This window comes from Carya illinoinensis, chromosome 13 (assembly GCF_018687715.1).
Source record: "Carya illinoinensis cultivar Pawnee chromosome 13, C.illinoinensisPawnee_v1, whole genome shotgun sequence".
Classification (NCBI taxonomy): Eukaryota; Viridiplantae; Streptophyta; class Magnoliopsida; order Fagales; family Juglandaceae; genus Carya; species Carya illinoinensis.
Window position 1 is genome coordinate 28783995 of NC_056764.1, and position 15269 is coordinate 28799263.

A 15269-nucleotide genomic window follows, 5' to 3' on the forward strand; every position below is an offset into this window, starting at 1 on the left:
AGATCGAAACAAGGGCAAGAAAGTAATGAAAGCTACATGGGATGATGATTCAAGCAGCTCAGATAGTGAATCAAGTAATGAAGAATCAGCAAATCTTTGTCTTATGGCTAAAGATGACATTGAGGTATGTATGAAGTCATCCACAAGCAAAAACAAGTGGTTTTTAGATAGTGGATGTTCAAGACATATGACGGGAGACAAGACTAAATTCTTTGATTTTAGATCTAAAGAAGAAGGACACGTGACATTTGGAGACAACTCGAAAGGGAAGATCGTGGGAATAGGTAAAATTGGTAATGAATCTTCTCTTATAATTGAAGATGTTCTACTTGTTGAAGGTGTAAAACATAATCTTTTGAGCATAAGTCAATTATGTGATAAAGAATTTACAGTTACTTTCAAAATGGATAAGTGCATTATTTTGAATGATCATGATTGTAATATTTGTTTTATTGCTTTTAGAAACAATAATGTTTATACAATCGATTTTGAAGAAATTACCTCACAAGATGCTATTTGCTTTTCAGTTCAAAATGAAACTAGTTGGTTATGGCATAGAAGATTAGGTCATGCCAACATGGAACTTATTTCCAAACTTTCAAAAAATGATCTTGTGAGAGGTTTACCAAAAACAAATTTTCTTAAAGGCAAAATTTGTGATGCATATCAATTTGGTAAACAAACAAAAAATTCTTTTAAAACTAAGAAACATATTTCCACTATTAGACCATTGCAACTGATACACATGGATCTTTTTGGACCAAATAGAGTTGCAAGTTTAGGAGGAAAATATTATGCATTTATTATTGTTGATGATTTCTCTAGATATACTTGGGTCATCTTTCTTACTCATAAAGATGAGGCACATAATACCTTTACCAAGTTATGCAATAAAATTCAAAATGAAAAGGGTTATACTATTTCAAGTATCCGAAGTGATAGGGGAAAAGAGTTTGTTAATAAAAATATTGAAACATTTTGTGATGAAAATGGTTTTGTGCATAATTTTTCTGCTCCTCGAACTCTTCAACAAAATGGGGTAGTAGAGAGGAAAAATAGATCTCTTCAATAGATGGCAAAAACAATGCTCAATTAGAACAACTCGCCTAGTTATTTTTGGGCCGAAGCGGTAAGTACTGCATGTTATGTTATAAATAGAGTTATGCTAAGGTCTAAATTAGATAAAATCTCCTATGAGCTTTGGAATGAGAAAAGGCCCAACATTAGTTACTTTCATGTATTTGGATGCAAATATTTTATTTTGAATGACAGAGATAATTTAGGCAAGTTTGATGTAAAATCTGATGAATGTATCTTTTTCGGGTATTCTACTAATAGTAAAGCTTATGGAGTATTCAATAAAAAGACTTTGACTGTACAAGAATCTATGCATGTAGTATTTGATGAATCTAATTCTCCACTCTCCAAGAAATCTATTGATGAAGAAACAGGAGGTATAAATAACACAAAAAGTCTCAATCTCAACAAAGAGAAAACAATAGAGGAAGTTCAATATGGAGCCATCAGGAAAGATCATCAAAATTTAATACAAGATGTAACAGCCCGCTAGAAATTTAATTGTGAAATTTCTATTAACTTTAAGAACCTCGTGAAAACCCCATAAGTTTTCACGAATCCATTAATCATATAGGTTTTTGTCTAATTACATAGTTAGTGTTATTATTTACTATGGTATCAGAAGTGTGTTTTTGATTATTGGAGATAGTTAGAAGTGTCAAAATGTATTATGGTTTGTGCCATTAGACTCGGAGGGTTATTTAAAGTCTTATGGCGCAATAACATTTTTTCATATTTTCGGTCAAAACGTCTGTTTAAAACTGTAGATATTATTGGATAAAAAGAAATATCTTGAGGTAATTTTCATGAATATTATTGGGTAAAAATATTTTGAGTTGATTTTTATAGATATTATTAGATAAAATATTATGAGATAATCTTTTATAGATATTTTGGGTAGGAGAAAACTACACTCAACTCTCAACTCCAGCCTCATTTCTTCCATATCTCATCCATAATTATCTCCAGCCACCTCTCCCCACGAAATTATCTAATTACACCTTCCAATAAAAGATTATCAAACACTCTCTCTCGGACAGCTTTTAGGAGGTCTTTTGCACGCCCATTTCGAAGCTGTTGTAAGTGTTTTATCATAAAGTCTCCTTCATATAAGTTGTTCCTTTTTGAGTCTAGTTTACATGGATATCTTATTTGCCCCATTTGAAGATCATTTGGTCAGTCAAATATTGTATAAACTATAGAAAGGTCATTCTGGGAGATAAACTGGAGAATATGTTATAGTTTGGAGTTTTTGACCAAGCTAATGGATAGATATTGGTCCGAAATTTTTATGGAGTATTGTTAACATGTATATGTGACTATTGGTTGAGGATTTTTGCATGATTAAAGGTTTTGATGAAAGATTTACTTAGATTTAGAAACTGGAAGAAGAAAAACAGTTTCTGTTTTGAGAAAGTTTAACTCTTTGGTGGTCTAAACCTATTCTAATGACTTTAATAATTTTATTGGAGGATCCTAAGTATCTTATATACATTTTATATTATTATTTTGAAGATATTTGATGTTAGTTTCAAAGATATGAAATTTTATGCAAAGAGATATTCAAACAAGCCAAAGTGTGGATATTCTTGGCTAAATTTATGTTTTGGTTAATTTCTAACCATGTGATCTTGAATTAGAAGCTTATATATGTTTTAGGACATCTTTTTAAACCATGTGATGGTTTGGTTTGAAGATCATATATTTATAAGTCATAGATCAAGATATTTATCAAAACTAGTTGAGGAAAAAGTTTCTGTTTTTGGATTAAGTGTAAAACCAAAAACTCCAAATGTTATTTTGTGATTTTGGTGACTTTGGTTTGATGATTTAAAGCATGGTTGATGTTAGGATGATATTATGAATATGTTAGAAGTAAGATTTGATTTTTTGAAACTCTTGGAGATGTTTTGATTTAATGTCAAAACATGTGATTCAAGTGCTTGGATCTTTTTACAAAAAAGTTTGGTGTTAATTATTAGCTTTTTCTAAATGGATGTTTTAAGTATGATTTTGAACTTAGGATTGGAAGATGTTTGTTGCAAAATTTTGGTTTAAGCATGAGTTTTGAAATTTGAAGGAATTGCAACAAAAATCAATGGAAATGGCCTATGGATGTTTCGGCCATAATGTGTTCTTCATAGTTGTGTTTTGTTTTAAATTTTTCTGAGTTGATATTTAAGTTTAGGACAAAATTTACATGATGAATGTAAATTTTGGAAACTTTTGGAATTAGTATGCAAAATCCTTAAGTTATGGGTAAAACGGTCATTTTCCCACATGTAGAGAGAAAAATGAAAATTTTACTCTTTAAGTTAGTATTTTCCATATTTCAAATTATTAGTGATTTAGTTCTAACTTTTAGAATCACTAATTACAGTTCCTCGTGATCGCACTTGAAGTTTTATAAGAAACGCGGAGATCGAGGTAAGTTAGCTTTTAACTTACTAGCAGTCTACTGTGTATGTGTGCTAAGTAAAGGAACTACAGTGTATGTATGTATGTTATCAAATATGTCATGCCATGCCAAGTTATCACGTAATTGTCTATTATACAGAATTTATTCTGTCATCAATTTTTATCTGTTACATAATATATTCTGTCATGTATTACTGTACATTACAAGTATGTCATGTTAAATATGTTGTCTGTTATATGTTATGCCATGTTATGAAATGTTTCTATCTCAAGTTGGTCATGTATTTCAAGTTATGTTCAAATCACGTTATGTTACGTTAGGGCTTCAATCCTTTCGTATTCCAGTCACGTTTCATATTAAGTTTGTGTAGAATACATGGGGCCACAACAACTGTGGAGTATGTATTTACACATAGAATACATGGGGCCACAACAACTGTGGAGTATGTATTTTTCATGTTAAGTCAAGTTTATGTAGGATACATGGGGCCACAACAACTGTGGAGTATGTATTTAACTGCATTGTGATGTGTAGAATACATGGGGCCACAACAACTGTGGAGTATGTATTTACACGTAGAATACATGGGGCCACAACAACTGTGGAGTATGTATTTTTAATGTTAAGTCAAGTTTATGTAGAATACATGGGGCCACAACAACTGTGGAGTATGTATTTACACGTAGAATACATGGAGTCACAACAACTGTGGAGTATGTATTTTTCATGTTAAGTCAAGTTTGTGTAGAATACATGGGGCCACAACAATTGTGGAGTATGTATTTTTAAATGTTAAGTCAAGTTGTGTAGAATACATGGGGCCACAACAACTGTGGAGTATGTATTTAACTACAAATGTGATGCGTAAAATACATGGGGCCACAACAACTGTGGAGTATGTATTTTTCATGTTAAGTCAAGTTTGTGTAGAATACATGGGGCCACAACAACTGTGGAGTATGTATTTTTAATGTTAAGTCAAGTTTGTGAAGAATACATGGGGCCACAACAACTGTGGAGTGTGTATTTTTCATGTTAATTCAAGTTTCAGAGCAAGTTCATGCTAAGTCAAGTTCACTTCATGATTCAATTTAAGCTATGTCAATTATGTTATGTTGTACACTAAGTTATGCTTTAATTACTTATGAATTTGATTATGCATTTATGCTTTTACTGTCATCCATGCATCATTAGTCTGTATGGAAGTTTTTTGTTAACTTGCTGAGATTTGTAATCAAATCTCACTGTGGTAGTCCCAACTACCATTCCCCCCGAATGGTAGATCTTGTTACAGGACCTGAAAGAAGATCAGGAGCTGACCAACTAGGTACAGTCGACTGAACGACGGTGCGTCGTTAAGGTTAATATAGTAGTTAAATTACTACTTGTACGATGGAGTTGCATCTCCAGTACTTTTAGATCATAACTATTTTGGAATAGTTCTGTGATCTTAGTTATTCAATGTATCTTTATATATGAAGTATGTTTTTAAGTATTTGGGATATTTTAATTTGGTGCATAGTATTGCTAAAGAAAAAAATTATCCGCTGCGAATATTGCATAATGTTAGATGCATGTTAGGATTATTGCATCTTATATGTCATGAACGGGGGCAGGTAACCTTGTGTTGCATGTCTCGACGCTTCAAATGTCCGTCCAATCCCAAACGGAATTTGGGGGCGTCACACAAGATGCAACCAAACAGTGAAAATTTGTGAAAGATCATCCAGTGGAACAAATTTTGGGAGAACTTTCACAAGGTGTAAGTACTCGATCATCTCTTAGAAATATTTGCAATCATACTGCTTTTCTATCTCAAATTGAACCCAAAAATATTGATGACGCACTTCTTGATGAATCTTGGATTCTAGCTATGCAAGAAGAGTTGAATCAATTTGAAAGAAATGATATTTGGACACTTGTTCCTAGACCCAAAAACCATACTATTATTGGAACAAAATGGGTTTTTAGAAACAAGAAAGATGAGTCTGGAGTCATTACTAGAAATAAGACTCGACTTGTAGCCCAAGGTTTTAATCAAGAAGAAGGAATCGATTATGATGAGACATATGCACCTGTCGCAAGATTAGAAGCTATTCGAATGCTACTTGCATATGCTTGTTATAAAGATTTCTCACTTTTTCAAATAGATGTTAAAAGTGCTTTCTTAAATGGTTTTATAAATGAAGAGTTATATGTTGAGCAACCTCCAGGTTTTGAAAATCATATTTCCCCAAATCATGTTTTCAAACTCATAAAAGCACTATATGGACTTAAACAAGCTCCTAGAGCTTGGTACGAAAAAATCAGTGGTTTCTTGATTGAAAAAGGTTTTTTAAGAAGAAAAATCGACACAACTCTTTTCATTAAATTTGAAAATGATGATATTCTTTTGATTCATATTTATGTTGATGATATAATATTCGGTGCTACTAATGAAAATATGTGCCAAGTTTTTGCTAAGACTATGCAGGAAGAATTTGAGATGAGCATGATGGGAGAACTTACATTCTTTTTCGGATTGCAAATTAAGCAAGCAAAAAGTGAGACATTCATCAATCAATCAAAATATATTAAGGAATTACTAAAGAAGTTTGGGATGGAAAATGCTAAGGAAATTGGAACACCAATGAGCCCATCAACTAAATTTGATAAAGATGAATCCGGTAAGTCAGTTGACTCGAAGATATATCGAGGTATGATTGGTAGCTTATTATATTTAACAGCCAGTAGGCCAAATATTATGTTTAGTGTGTGCTTATGTGCACGCTTTCAATCATCTCCAAAAGAATCACATTTAATTGTAGTTAAGCGCATTCTTAGATATCTTAGTGGTACAATTAACCTAGGGTTATGGTACCCTAAGCACACATCTTTCGATCTAATCAGCTACACAGATGTAGATTATACTGGCTGTAAAATAGATCGAAAAAGCACTAGTGGAGCATGCCATTTCTTAGGTCATGCACTAGTTTCCTAGTTTAGTAAAAAATAAAATTCTGTTGCACTATCTACTGCTGAGGCAGAATATGTTGCTGCGGGTAGTTGTTGTTCTCAAGTTCTCTACATGAAGCAACAACTTGAAGATTTTAAACTCATGTATAATCACATTCCAATCAAATGTGATAATACAAGTGCTATAAATCTTTCAAAGAACCCAATACAATATTCTAGAACTAAGCATATTGAAATAAGATATCATTTTCTTCGAGATCATGTGCAGAAAGGCGATATAGTACTATAATTCACAAACACACACGATCAGTTAGAAGATATTTTCACAAAACCTTTACCAGAAGATAGATTATGTATGATCAGAAGAGAAATATGTATGATCAGAAGAGAATATCTCTTAAAAGATAGACTAGAGTCAATAAAATTAGAGATAGATTTTTTAAATACTTTTACATAAACTTGAGATTCTTAATCTCATGTTTGATACGCTCATTCTCTTCATACAATATCATGTCATTCTTATCCATGGGAACCGGCAAGCGGAATGAAGAATCTAATAAAGATTTCAACTGTTTATTCTTCTGCCGAATGATTCCTTCCCTTGTGTGAGACTCTTGAACAATTCGTTGAAGTACAACAATTTGTTTTTTGAGTTTTTTAACTTCATGATTTTTGGCTTGTAGCCGCTGAGAAAAAGCAACAATAGAGGAAGAGTAGCGAGTCTCAAGACTCACCAAATCATAAATAACATCAGAATCTGACTTATTAGTCAGATTATTATTTTCCTGCTGCAACATGGCACTAATGGCCGCTGCAGAAAGGACAGGAGGTTAAGATGCAGAATGCCTCATAGATGGATCTAGAGAAATGTTAGAAGAATAAGCCATTGAGAAAAGAATAGAAGGCTTAAAACGAGAATGTTGAAGGAATGCAGATGAGTTATAGAGATGAGAAGAAAACTTGATGCGGATTGGATGAACTTCAGGACTGATTTTATAGAGATAGCATAAAGAATAAGACAAACTATTGTTTCTTCAAATCTTATTTAGTAAAAAAAATACAAGATATGCTGGACACACATTGTCAAAAGTTTTCTTACTAAGCCAGTGAGATTAACAGTAGATTGTCCCTATTTTTCTAGTAAACGATGAACCTCTGCTGTTATCTACCGATGTTGACCTTGTATCTGAACCCTTTCTCGTTCCAGCTCCTCTATTCGTGGTTGCAAATTATGAGCATATCAATCTGTAAATTTTTTCAACTCTTTGGTTTTCTTGCTTTAGCCTTTTATTCTCACTATCCTTATTAGCAAGCTTCTATCGTAACTCAGATATTGGCATGTTAAGATGATCAATCTCACTCACCCTCGCCATTAACCTCCGAGATATGATCATAACAGAGGCAGCATATTGACTACTGAGTATTCTTGATTCTGCAATAATCTCAGAATCAGCCTATCATGATATTGACGGCCTCAAGAGAGAAGATTGATGATTGATGCGTCAAGGGTTCCTGATTCAAGTCTGGAACATTAATGGAAGAGAATTGCTTAGCCATTCTATCGTTATGGAAAAACAGAACTCAGGTCAAGAAGCGATATTTTTTTTTTTGCATCCGATAGATGAAAATGCTTATATTTTTTTTATAGAAACTCAGAGCCTTCAATCACGTTTGTCAACAACATCAGGCGATTGTTTAAATCTCCAGCCGCACTAAATTTATAGAGTTAGGCCTTGAGATTTTGCAGCATTTGTCGGATCACAGACGGCTCCTTTTTCAACTATCTACAGTGACTATTAAACGCATCGTTTTCTTCAGTCCATCTACTTGCTACCGATCCTTTTTAATGATGCTAAAAGGGGGAGAAGTTTTAGACTAGAACATTAACATTGTTTAAATTGCTAAACTTGTTATATATGTTTGGAATTATATTTATACTCTTGCTTGAAAAACTAACGCATATTTTCAGGGGGAGCTTAAGTATTAATACAGGTTTCAAGTTCTATCAAGTATTTGTCATCATCAAAAATGGGGAGATTATTGAACCCAAGGTTTCAAGTTTCATGTGATTATAAATCTACACATGGATTTTGATGATAACAAATGAATTCAAAGAATAAAGGAGTTTCAAGCTCAAGTTGTCTACACAATGGAGTCAAGCACATCAAAAAACCAAGCATGAGCAAGAAGGAAACAAGTTCACATTAAAGTCATAGAGTAATAATGTAAATCTCTTAAAATTTGAAATTATGATTAATGCTCAAAATTAATATTTTATCATAAAGCATTAAAATACATTTTCCACATGTGCATGAATATTTTTAAAAATTAAATTAGAAAATTTTGAAAGATGATTGATTGTCATTTTTTACATGTGCATGCCTTGATTAAAGGGTTGAACTTTAAAAATATTAAAGATGATTGATTGTCATCTTTCACATGTGCATGTTTTATTTGAATATTTTCAAAAGTGATTGATGTTTTTTTAGACTTATACAAAAGGTAGATGATTTTGTTTGAAAAATTTGAAAAGTAAAGTGTGCTCCTTTTGTCATATACAAAAAGTAAAATATTAGGTTTGAATTTTTTGAAAAGGAAAGTGTGCTCCTTTTGTCATATGCAAAAAGTAAAAGATTAGGTTTGAATTTTTTGAAAAGGAAAGTGTACTTCTTTTGTCATATGCCAAAAGTAAAATATTAGGTTTGATTTTTTTGAAAAAGTGAATGATGTTGTCTTTGACAATTGAAAAAGAAGAACCTTTTATTTGAATTTTTTGAAAAAGTAAATGATGTTATTTTTGACATGTGAATCTTTTTTAATTTGAATATAAAGTCTCATATGCCTATAAATAGATCATTTGAGAGCTTCACATTCACAACACCAAGAGCATACAACATTTATTCAAAGCTTTCATTCTCTTTTCTCTAAACATTGAGCCTTAATCTTTATTTATTTTGAGAGATATAGCTTGCGCTGTATTGTTCTTATTTCACTCATTGAGGAGTGTTTTCTGATAACCTACCCACTATCAGCTCTTGTATCAGAAAAATGGTGTGTACAACCCTTGTGCGTGTAGAAAGTATTCTACACGGGGAATAGTTGAATCACCACGTGTAAGGTGATTGCAAGTGTAGAGGGTGTTTTACACGGATCCTTTGTAGCGGTGTTGTTCAAAGGTGTAATAGGTTTCTATCTCTACCTGAAGGAGGTTAAATAGTAAATTTGAGAATCCTCAAAGGGTAGCTTGAGGTGAGGACGTAGGCAGTGGGGCCGAACCTCGTTAACATACTGAGTTTGTTTCTCTTTTACCCTTACTCTTTATATTTATTATTATTTCATATTTTGTTTATATTTTATATTATATATTTGATTTATAATTGTTATTTTTTTAATACAACTCAATTCACCCCCCTCTTGTGTTAGTCATCTGGGCAACACTAATGACAAGCAAGATCCCACATCCGGTACTTAATTAATTAATTATGATTAAGATATAATATATTCGACATTTACACACCACTACATGCACCAGCATCATCAATCTGTCCTATTCCAAAACAAATAACATCACATTCCAAAACAAATTATTTAATAATTGATGGATTTTGTGTTAAAAAGTCCTGCATGCAGCTCCTCCTTTTTCTAAGCATGTAATGCGAATGATAGATGTACTGTTAATTATTAAGAGAACCTAAGGTAAGATGGCACAAATCTGAACAACAAAATAAAGCCAAAAATATTGAACAAATAGAAGTTTGCAAAGCAAAAGAAAGTGGGAAAATGAGAATCTTTACATACCATCAATCAAAGATCAACAAATATTTAAGCATGAATGGGAAGGGAGACTCATTGCAAGATAATATCCTAAGCTTGAAGGAACTTGGTTACAAGAAAGAGATTTCATATTGGTACACTTTTGATTATGAAGATATCTTTGAGCACCTCAACCAGCTGAACAAAGATAAGGATGTGCATGCGATGTTGAATAGATTGCAAAAAAAGTCAGTCAATATACTGCAAGTTTACGTCAACCATGACGTGGCTTGTCCAATTGAAGTCGAATCACCCCCATGATCACTTCCAAGTTTTTTATCCGATGAAGTACATGTTTGAAACTATGGTACTACAACTGGTGTTGGACGTGAAGTTTCTTACGATAGTGATGTTGAACAACAAGTTGACCCACCAAGTGAAGAGTGTTCTGTTCCAGTATTTTTCGAGACAGATACATATACTGAATTTGAGCAGTCAAGTATACATCATTATGATGATGAGAAATGAGGAAGATGACTAGTATGAGGATGAAACTGAGTTGGAGTTCAGTGACATGAGTGATACAGACTTGAGTGAAGATAATGAGGACTTGTATATTGAGGAGGTATCCCTTTTTTTTTCTTTTTTTTTAAAGAGACGAAAACCACCTGTCCATGATTGACCCCCTCACATTTTTATTAAAAAAACTCTCACTTATGGCGAATGAATACCGTGAAACCAAAAAAAACCATCAAGACGATCCCAAAAACTAAACTAAACACATCCTCAAGCTCTAATATGCGGCAAGCCCAGTTTGTCCAATCTAAACATACCCCTTAAAGTCCTCGATAATGAACTCTCAATTCGTGTGTTGCCTAACAATACCCTTCTCCCCTAGTCACGCAAGAAAATCTGTTGGACAATTGCCTTCTCTAAGTTGATGAGCAACAGTGAACCGAAGTCCTGTTAACAAGGTAAGGAGATCTTCCCAATAATCCCATAAATACCAATTCAAACATTTCCTCACCGACAACTAGTTGACAACCAGCATTGAGTCACACTCTATCTCTAACTGCGTAAACCCCATATCCCTGCACATGCGCACACCAAGTAACAGGGCTCTCAATTCAGCTATGTTATTAGAACCATGTCCAAAATACGATGAGAAGGCACCAATAAAATTTCCCCACTAGTCTTGAATCACACCGCCACCTCCACAAGTCCCAGGATTCCCTCTACAACTTCCTTCGACATTGATCTTGACCCACCCCTCAGCTGGTTTGAACCAATAAATCAGTTTTGCCCTTCGACTCCTAATACTACAAAACAGAATATCAAGTGCCTGCAAAATGGAGATATTTACAGATGGAGGAGACCTGGAAACCCTAAGCACAACTTCCATAGCCACACTTTGATAGCTAGCCATACACTCTCTACTGGTTCAAGAAACTCCTCCATCCTAGCCTTACAATGTCGCACCCAAAGTCGCCACGTGATAATGTAGGGAAGGATACCAATAAGGACACCACGCTGAGAAGATTTTTTGGCAAAGGAGAACCAGTGCATCACCATCGCCCACCACGAACGAGATGCTAGACGGGGAAGACCCAAAGCCGTTTCAGCCAAATCCCAAACTTTCGCAACAATATCCCATATAGCCAACACATGTTCAAGTGACTCATAGGTGCCCAGCGAGCAGCAATCACAGCATGAAACTATCAAAATGTTGAGGGCCATAATGCGGTCATCTGTAGCCAAAACATTAACCTTGGCTTTCCAAATTTTGCGTTTTGTCCAAACTCAATGATTTTAAAAAAATTTTGAAGCAAACTTTCCATCTTTTTACCACGAATTTTGTTTTACAATTAAATGAATAAAAATATTTAATTAGTACAAAAAAAGGATAACCATTTGGTGTTGAAAATAAGATAATTAGGATATCCAAGGGAGAATATTGATGCAATGAATAAGTTTAACAGTGTGCTTGCAAATTTATAGAGGAAGGGAATGCAAAAGAAAGATCGAACTAGGCGGAATGGAATGGAAGGGAAAGGAAAGATTGATTTACACATTGTATTCATGCACAAATACTAAAATCATAAAATGTATTCAAAGAGTTAATAATACTGTCACAAAGAAAGATGAATCCACCAGATCCTGAATTACATATAGAAGGCTTAGAATCTGATCAGGATACGATTTATTTACATTTATTTCATAGGAACATGCCTTCAATGCTCATATTTACTTCTAATTCAACTTGAAGCAAAGCAAGATGCATCTGATCTTTCAGTCACCTAAATATGCAAGGAAATATTATCAGTGACTTGAATTGAGCTACAGCAGAAACAGATTCTCCTCTAAGATCCATAAACAGTTTATACAGGAGCATTTTCATATCAATAAATAATATCTTCATTACATTTCTCTGTTTTGCAGGAGTAAAGGTCATAAAAATATGAGCTGTACCATGGACCCCAAAATTTAGCTTTTTTTTTTTTTTTTTTTTTAACATATTTTCCCATCTTGAGCAAATTTTTTTCATGTCTGAATGTCAGAAAATAGATCTCAGCGTATCTGAATAGTCACCACAACATGTCAGCATCTTAATTTGAATACAATAAAGTTCGGAACATATGACTTACAAAACATTGACAACAGCCCAGGCCCGGGGAAAGGGGGACAATCATTTGCAAATTAATAAATATAGTGTTTGCAAACCTGGCTGTGGATGTATAATAAAGCATAAGTTATACTTTGCAACTTAAAATACCATTATTTTCTCAATTTGAACCCTAAATGATCCATTTGCATTCAAATTAGCAAATTGTGGCAATTTGCATAATCAATCAAGATCCGACCGTTACAATCATTATGCCAAATATCCGGTTTTTCATCAATATTAACAACCAGACCTTGACCGAGGCACAAATTATCAAAATCTGGTTGTTTAGAATGCAAATTTATAGTTTTGTTAGTTTATGGTACAAGTTAAGAAGATGGTAACAGCTCGAGGGTAAAAAATCCTGTTTCCCCAATAATGAAGGAACACTTGACACTTACATTAACATCTTTACTCATATAGGAAAAGGATGTTATGATTGTTGGGCCCTGTTTAGACTTTAGAAGGAAATCTCCTTCATGCATTCCAGCATGAAACACATAATTCCTAGAAACAGTCACTTTATGGCAGCATCAAATGGGAATGCGCATTCAATTCCTCAACCCTTCTATTCTTATTAACAGTTAAGTAAAATTGTAGTCCAAATAGATCCTCAAGAAAATCAACACCAGAAATCAAAACATAGCAACAATGTTCTGTAATTGATACCTAGCTAAGCACTAGAGCCTGAAGGGGCATCATCGATGAGCTTGAACTCCTGCAACTCCTTGAAGTTCAGCCATGGCTTCTCCCAAATCTTGGCTTCATAAACTTTCTTCCTTCCGCCATCTGTTACCTCCAGTGTTATATAGTACACAGTCCCAGAAACCACCTGCTGTTTCGCATTCAGCACCTTCCCAAACTCCAGAAGTGTATTCTGCACCACAAACGATAACAAAAGTCCAATAAAGAATAGTCACACTCGGATATATCTCACAACACGATTTTCCCCCAAATAACCAAAATCTTGACGTGCTAATAAAATCCATTAAAATGTTTGGGAAAAAGATAAAAATAAAATAATCCTCAAAACTTCGTGTATCTAATTAAGGTTTGAAAATGATTTAAGTATTAAGCTCTTTCCGATAATCTCAATCCAAATTATACTTTGGAAGCCAACTTTAACTGGAAAGGGTCCTAAGATTTCTACGGCTGATTCCCACACAGCATCCATCAGCCCACGATTTAGCGTACTTTATCAAATTCTAGACGTGATAAACATTAATTCGATAAAATTCCAATAACCTAAATTAAAATGATTCGTCATAAATCAATCAATCAATCAATCAATCTTTACGGGCTAATTTGCTTGGAATTATAGAGCCTCCTGATCATTTGACTATATAGAGTACCATAAAAATCACCAACAATTTTCTGAGGAAATAAAAATGAAAGATTGGGGGATTAGCGAACCTGTTTCTTGTTGTGCTCATCAACAGCAAAACGAGCCAGACTGTCAATCTCCAGGCTGTTCTGCTTCCCCTCATTAACTTCGCTAATTCCTCCAACTGTCGCCATTTTTATCCTCCTGCTGGAATGTAGCCACTCGTCGATAGGGAGGGGGGTGTAGCTTTATAAAGAAGAGGAAGCGATTGTCAAGCACGTTGGAGAGAGCAGAGCGTCGGATTGAAGGCATCTATGGGCGGAGAAATGCTTGACTTTTCTACGACGTGGCGTACATTGCTTGGTCAATGTTTAGGCACACGATAACTTCTCGGTGATCTTCCTTAATGGTTACGTATTCCTAAAAGTCAAATGAACGGACGAGGAACATATCCACTTGCAAATATCTTAATATCTTCTTTTGTCGTTTGTAATCTTTTATCTTTTTGTGACGAATCCAAGTCTATCTGCTCAATGATTGGATATTTACAATTTAATATTTTTCTTTACAAGGGAGTAAAGTTTTATACCCTCCCACTACTTCTTGTCGGTTGCATTCTTTTAAGATTATTATTAAAATTCTAAAATAAGAAATTTGAACCTAAAAACCAATCATGCTAAATTCGTTGGAATTGGCCCAAGAAGGTGTAAATCTCGTCCGAATTGCCACCATCGGTTCAAAACAAATATGGGCAGTTTAGACACAATTGGACGTTGGATATTGCTAATTCGACATTGATAGCCAAATTCAGCGAGAATTTGATGTGAAGGTGGCACAAACCAACCTCAGAAAGGTGGATTTAGCACTCTGCTATCGAATTCGATTGCTTTGACTCCAAACGGCTGGGAAGACACTTGTTTTGTTAGGTCTCGCGCCTCTCCAGCGTCAGATATGTCTTATGGGGAAGGCGCCAGATATATTTTCCAACGCATATCCAACAACTTCCCACTGCTAGATGGGCTGTCCAGTGCCTCCCCGACAATGCGAATGCACTGGATCCAACATATGTGGTGTTGGAG

General features: G+C 34.2%; 2 protein-coding genes across 2 annotated transcripts; both read right to left on the reverse strand.

Annotated features, from left to right (window-relative positions):
• Positions 1-11393: 11393 nt before the first annotated feature.
• Positions 11394-11941, reverse strand: LOC122291110. Its single transcript, XM_043098758.1, has 2 exons — positions 11633-11941; positions 11394-11546 (listed from the first exon to the last, which is right to left on the reverse strand). Exons 1-2 carry the CDS (start codon positions 11939-11941, stop codon positions 11394-11396), a joined length of 462 nt encoding a protein of 153 aa, XP_042954692.1.
• A 339-nt stretch (positions 11942-12280) lies between these two features.
• Positions 12281-14465, reverse strand: LOC122291224 (cysteine proteinase inhibitor A-like). Its single transcript, XM_043098870.1, has 3 exons — positions 14280-14465; positions 13536-13743; positions 12281-12501 (listed from the first exon to the last, which is right to left on the reverse strand). Exons 1-2 carry the CDS (start codon positions 14382-14384, stop codon positions 13540-13542), a joined length of 309 nt encoding a protein of 102 aa, XP_042954804.1. The 5' UTR covers positions 14385-14465; the 3' UTR covers positions 12281-12501; positions 13536-13539.
• Positions 14466-15269: the final 804 nt, after the last annotated feature.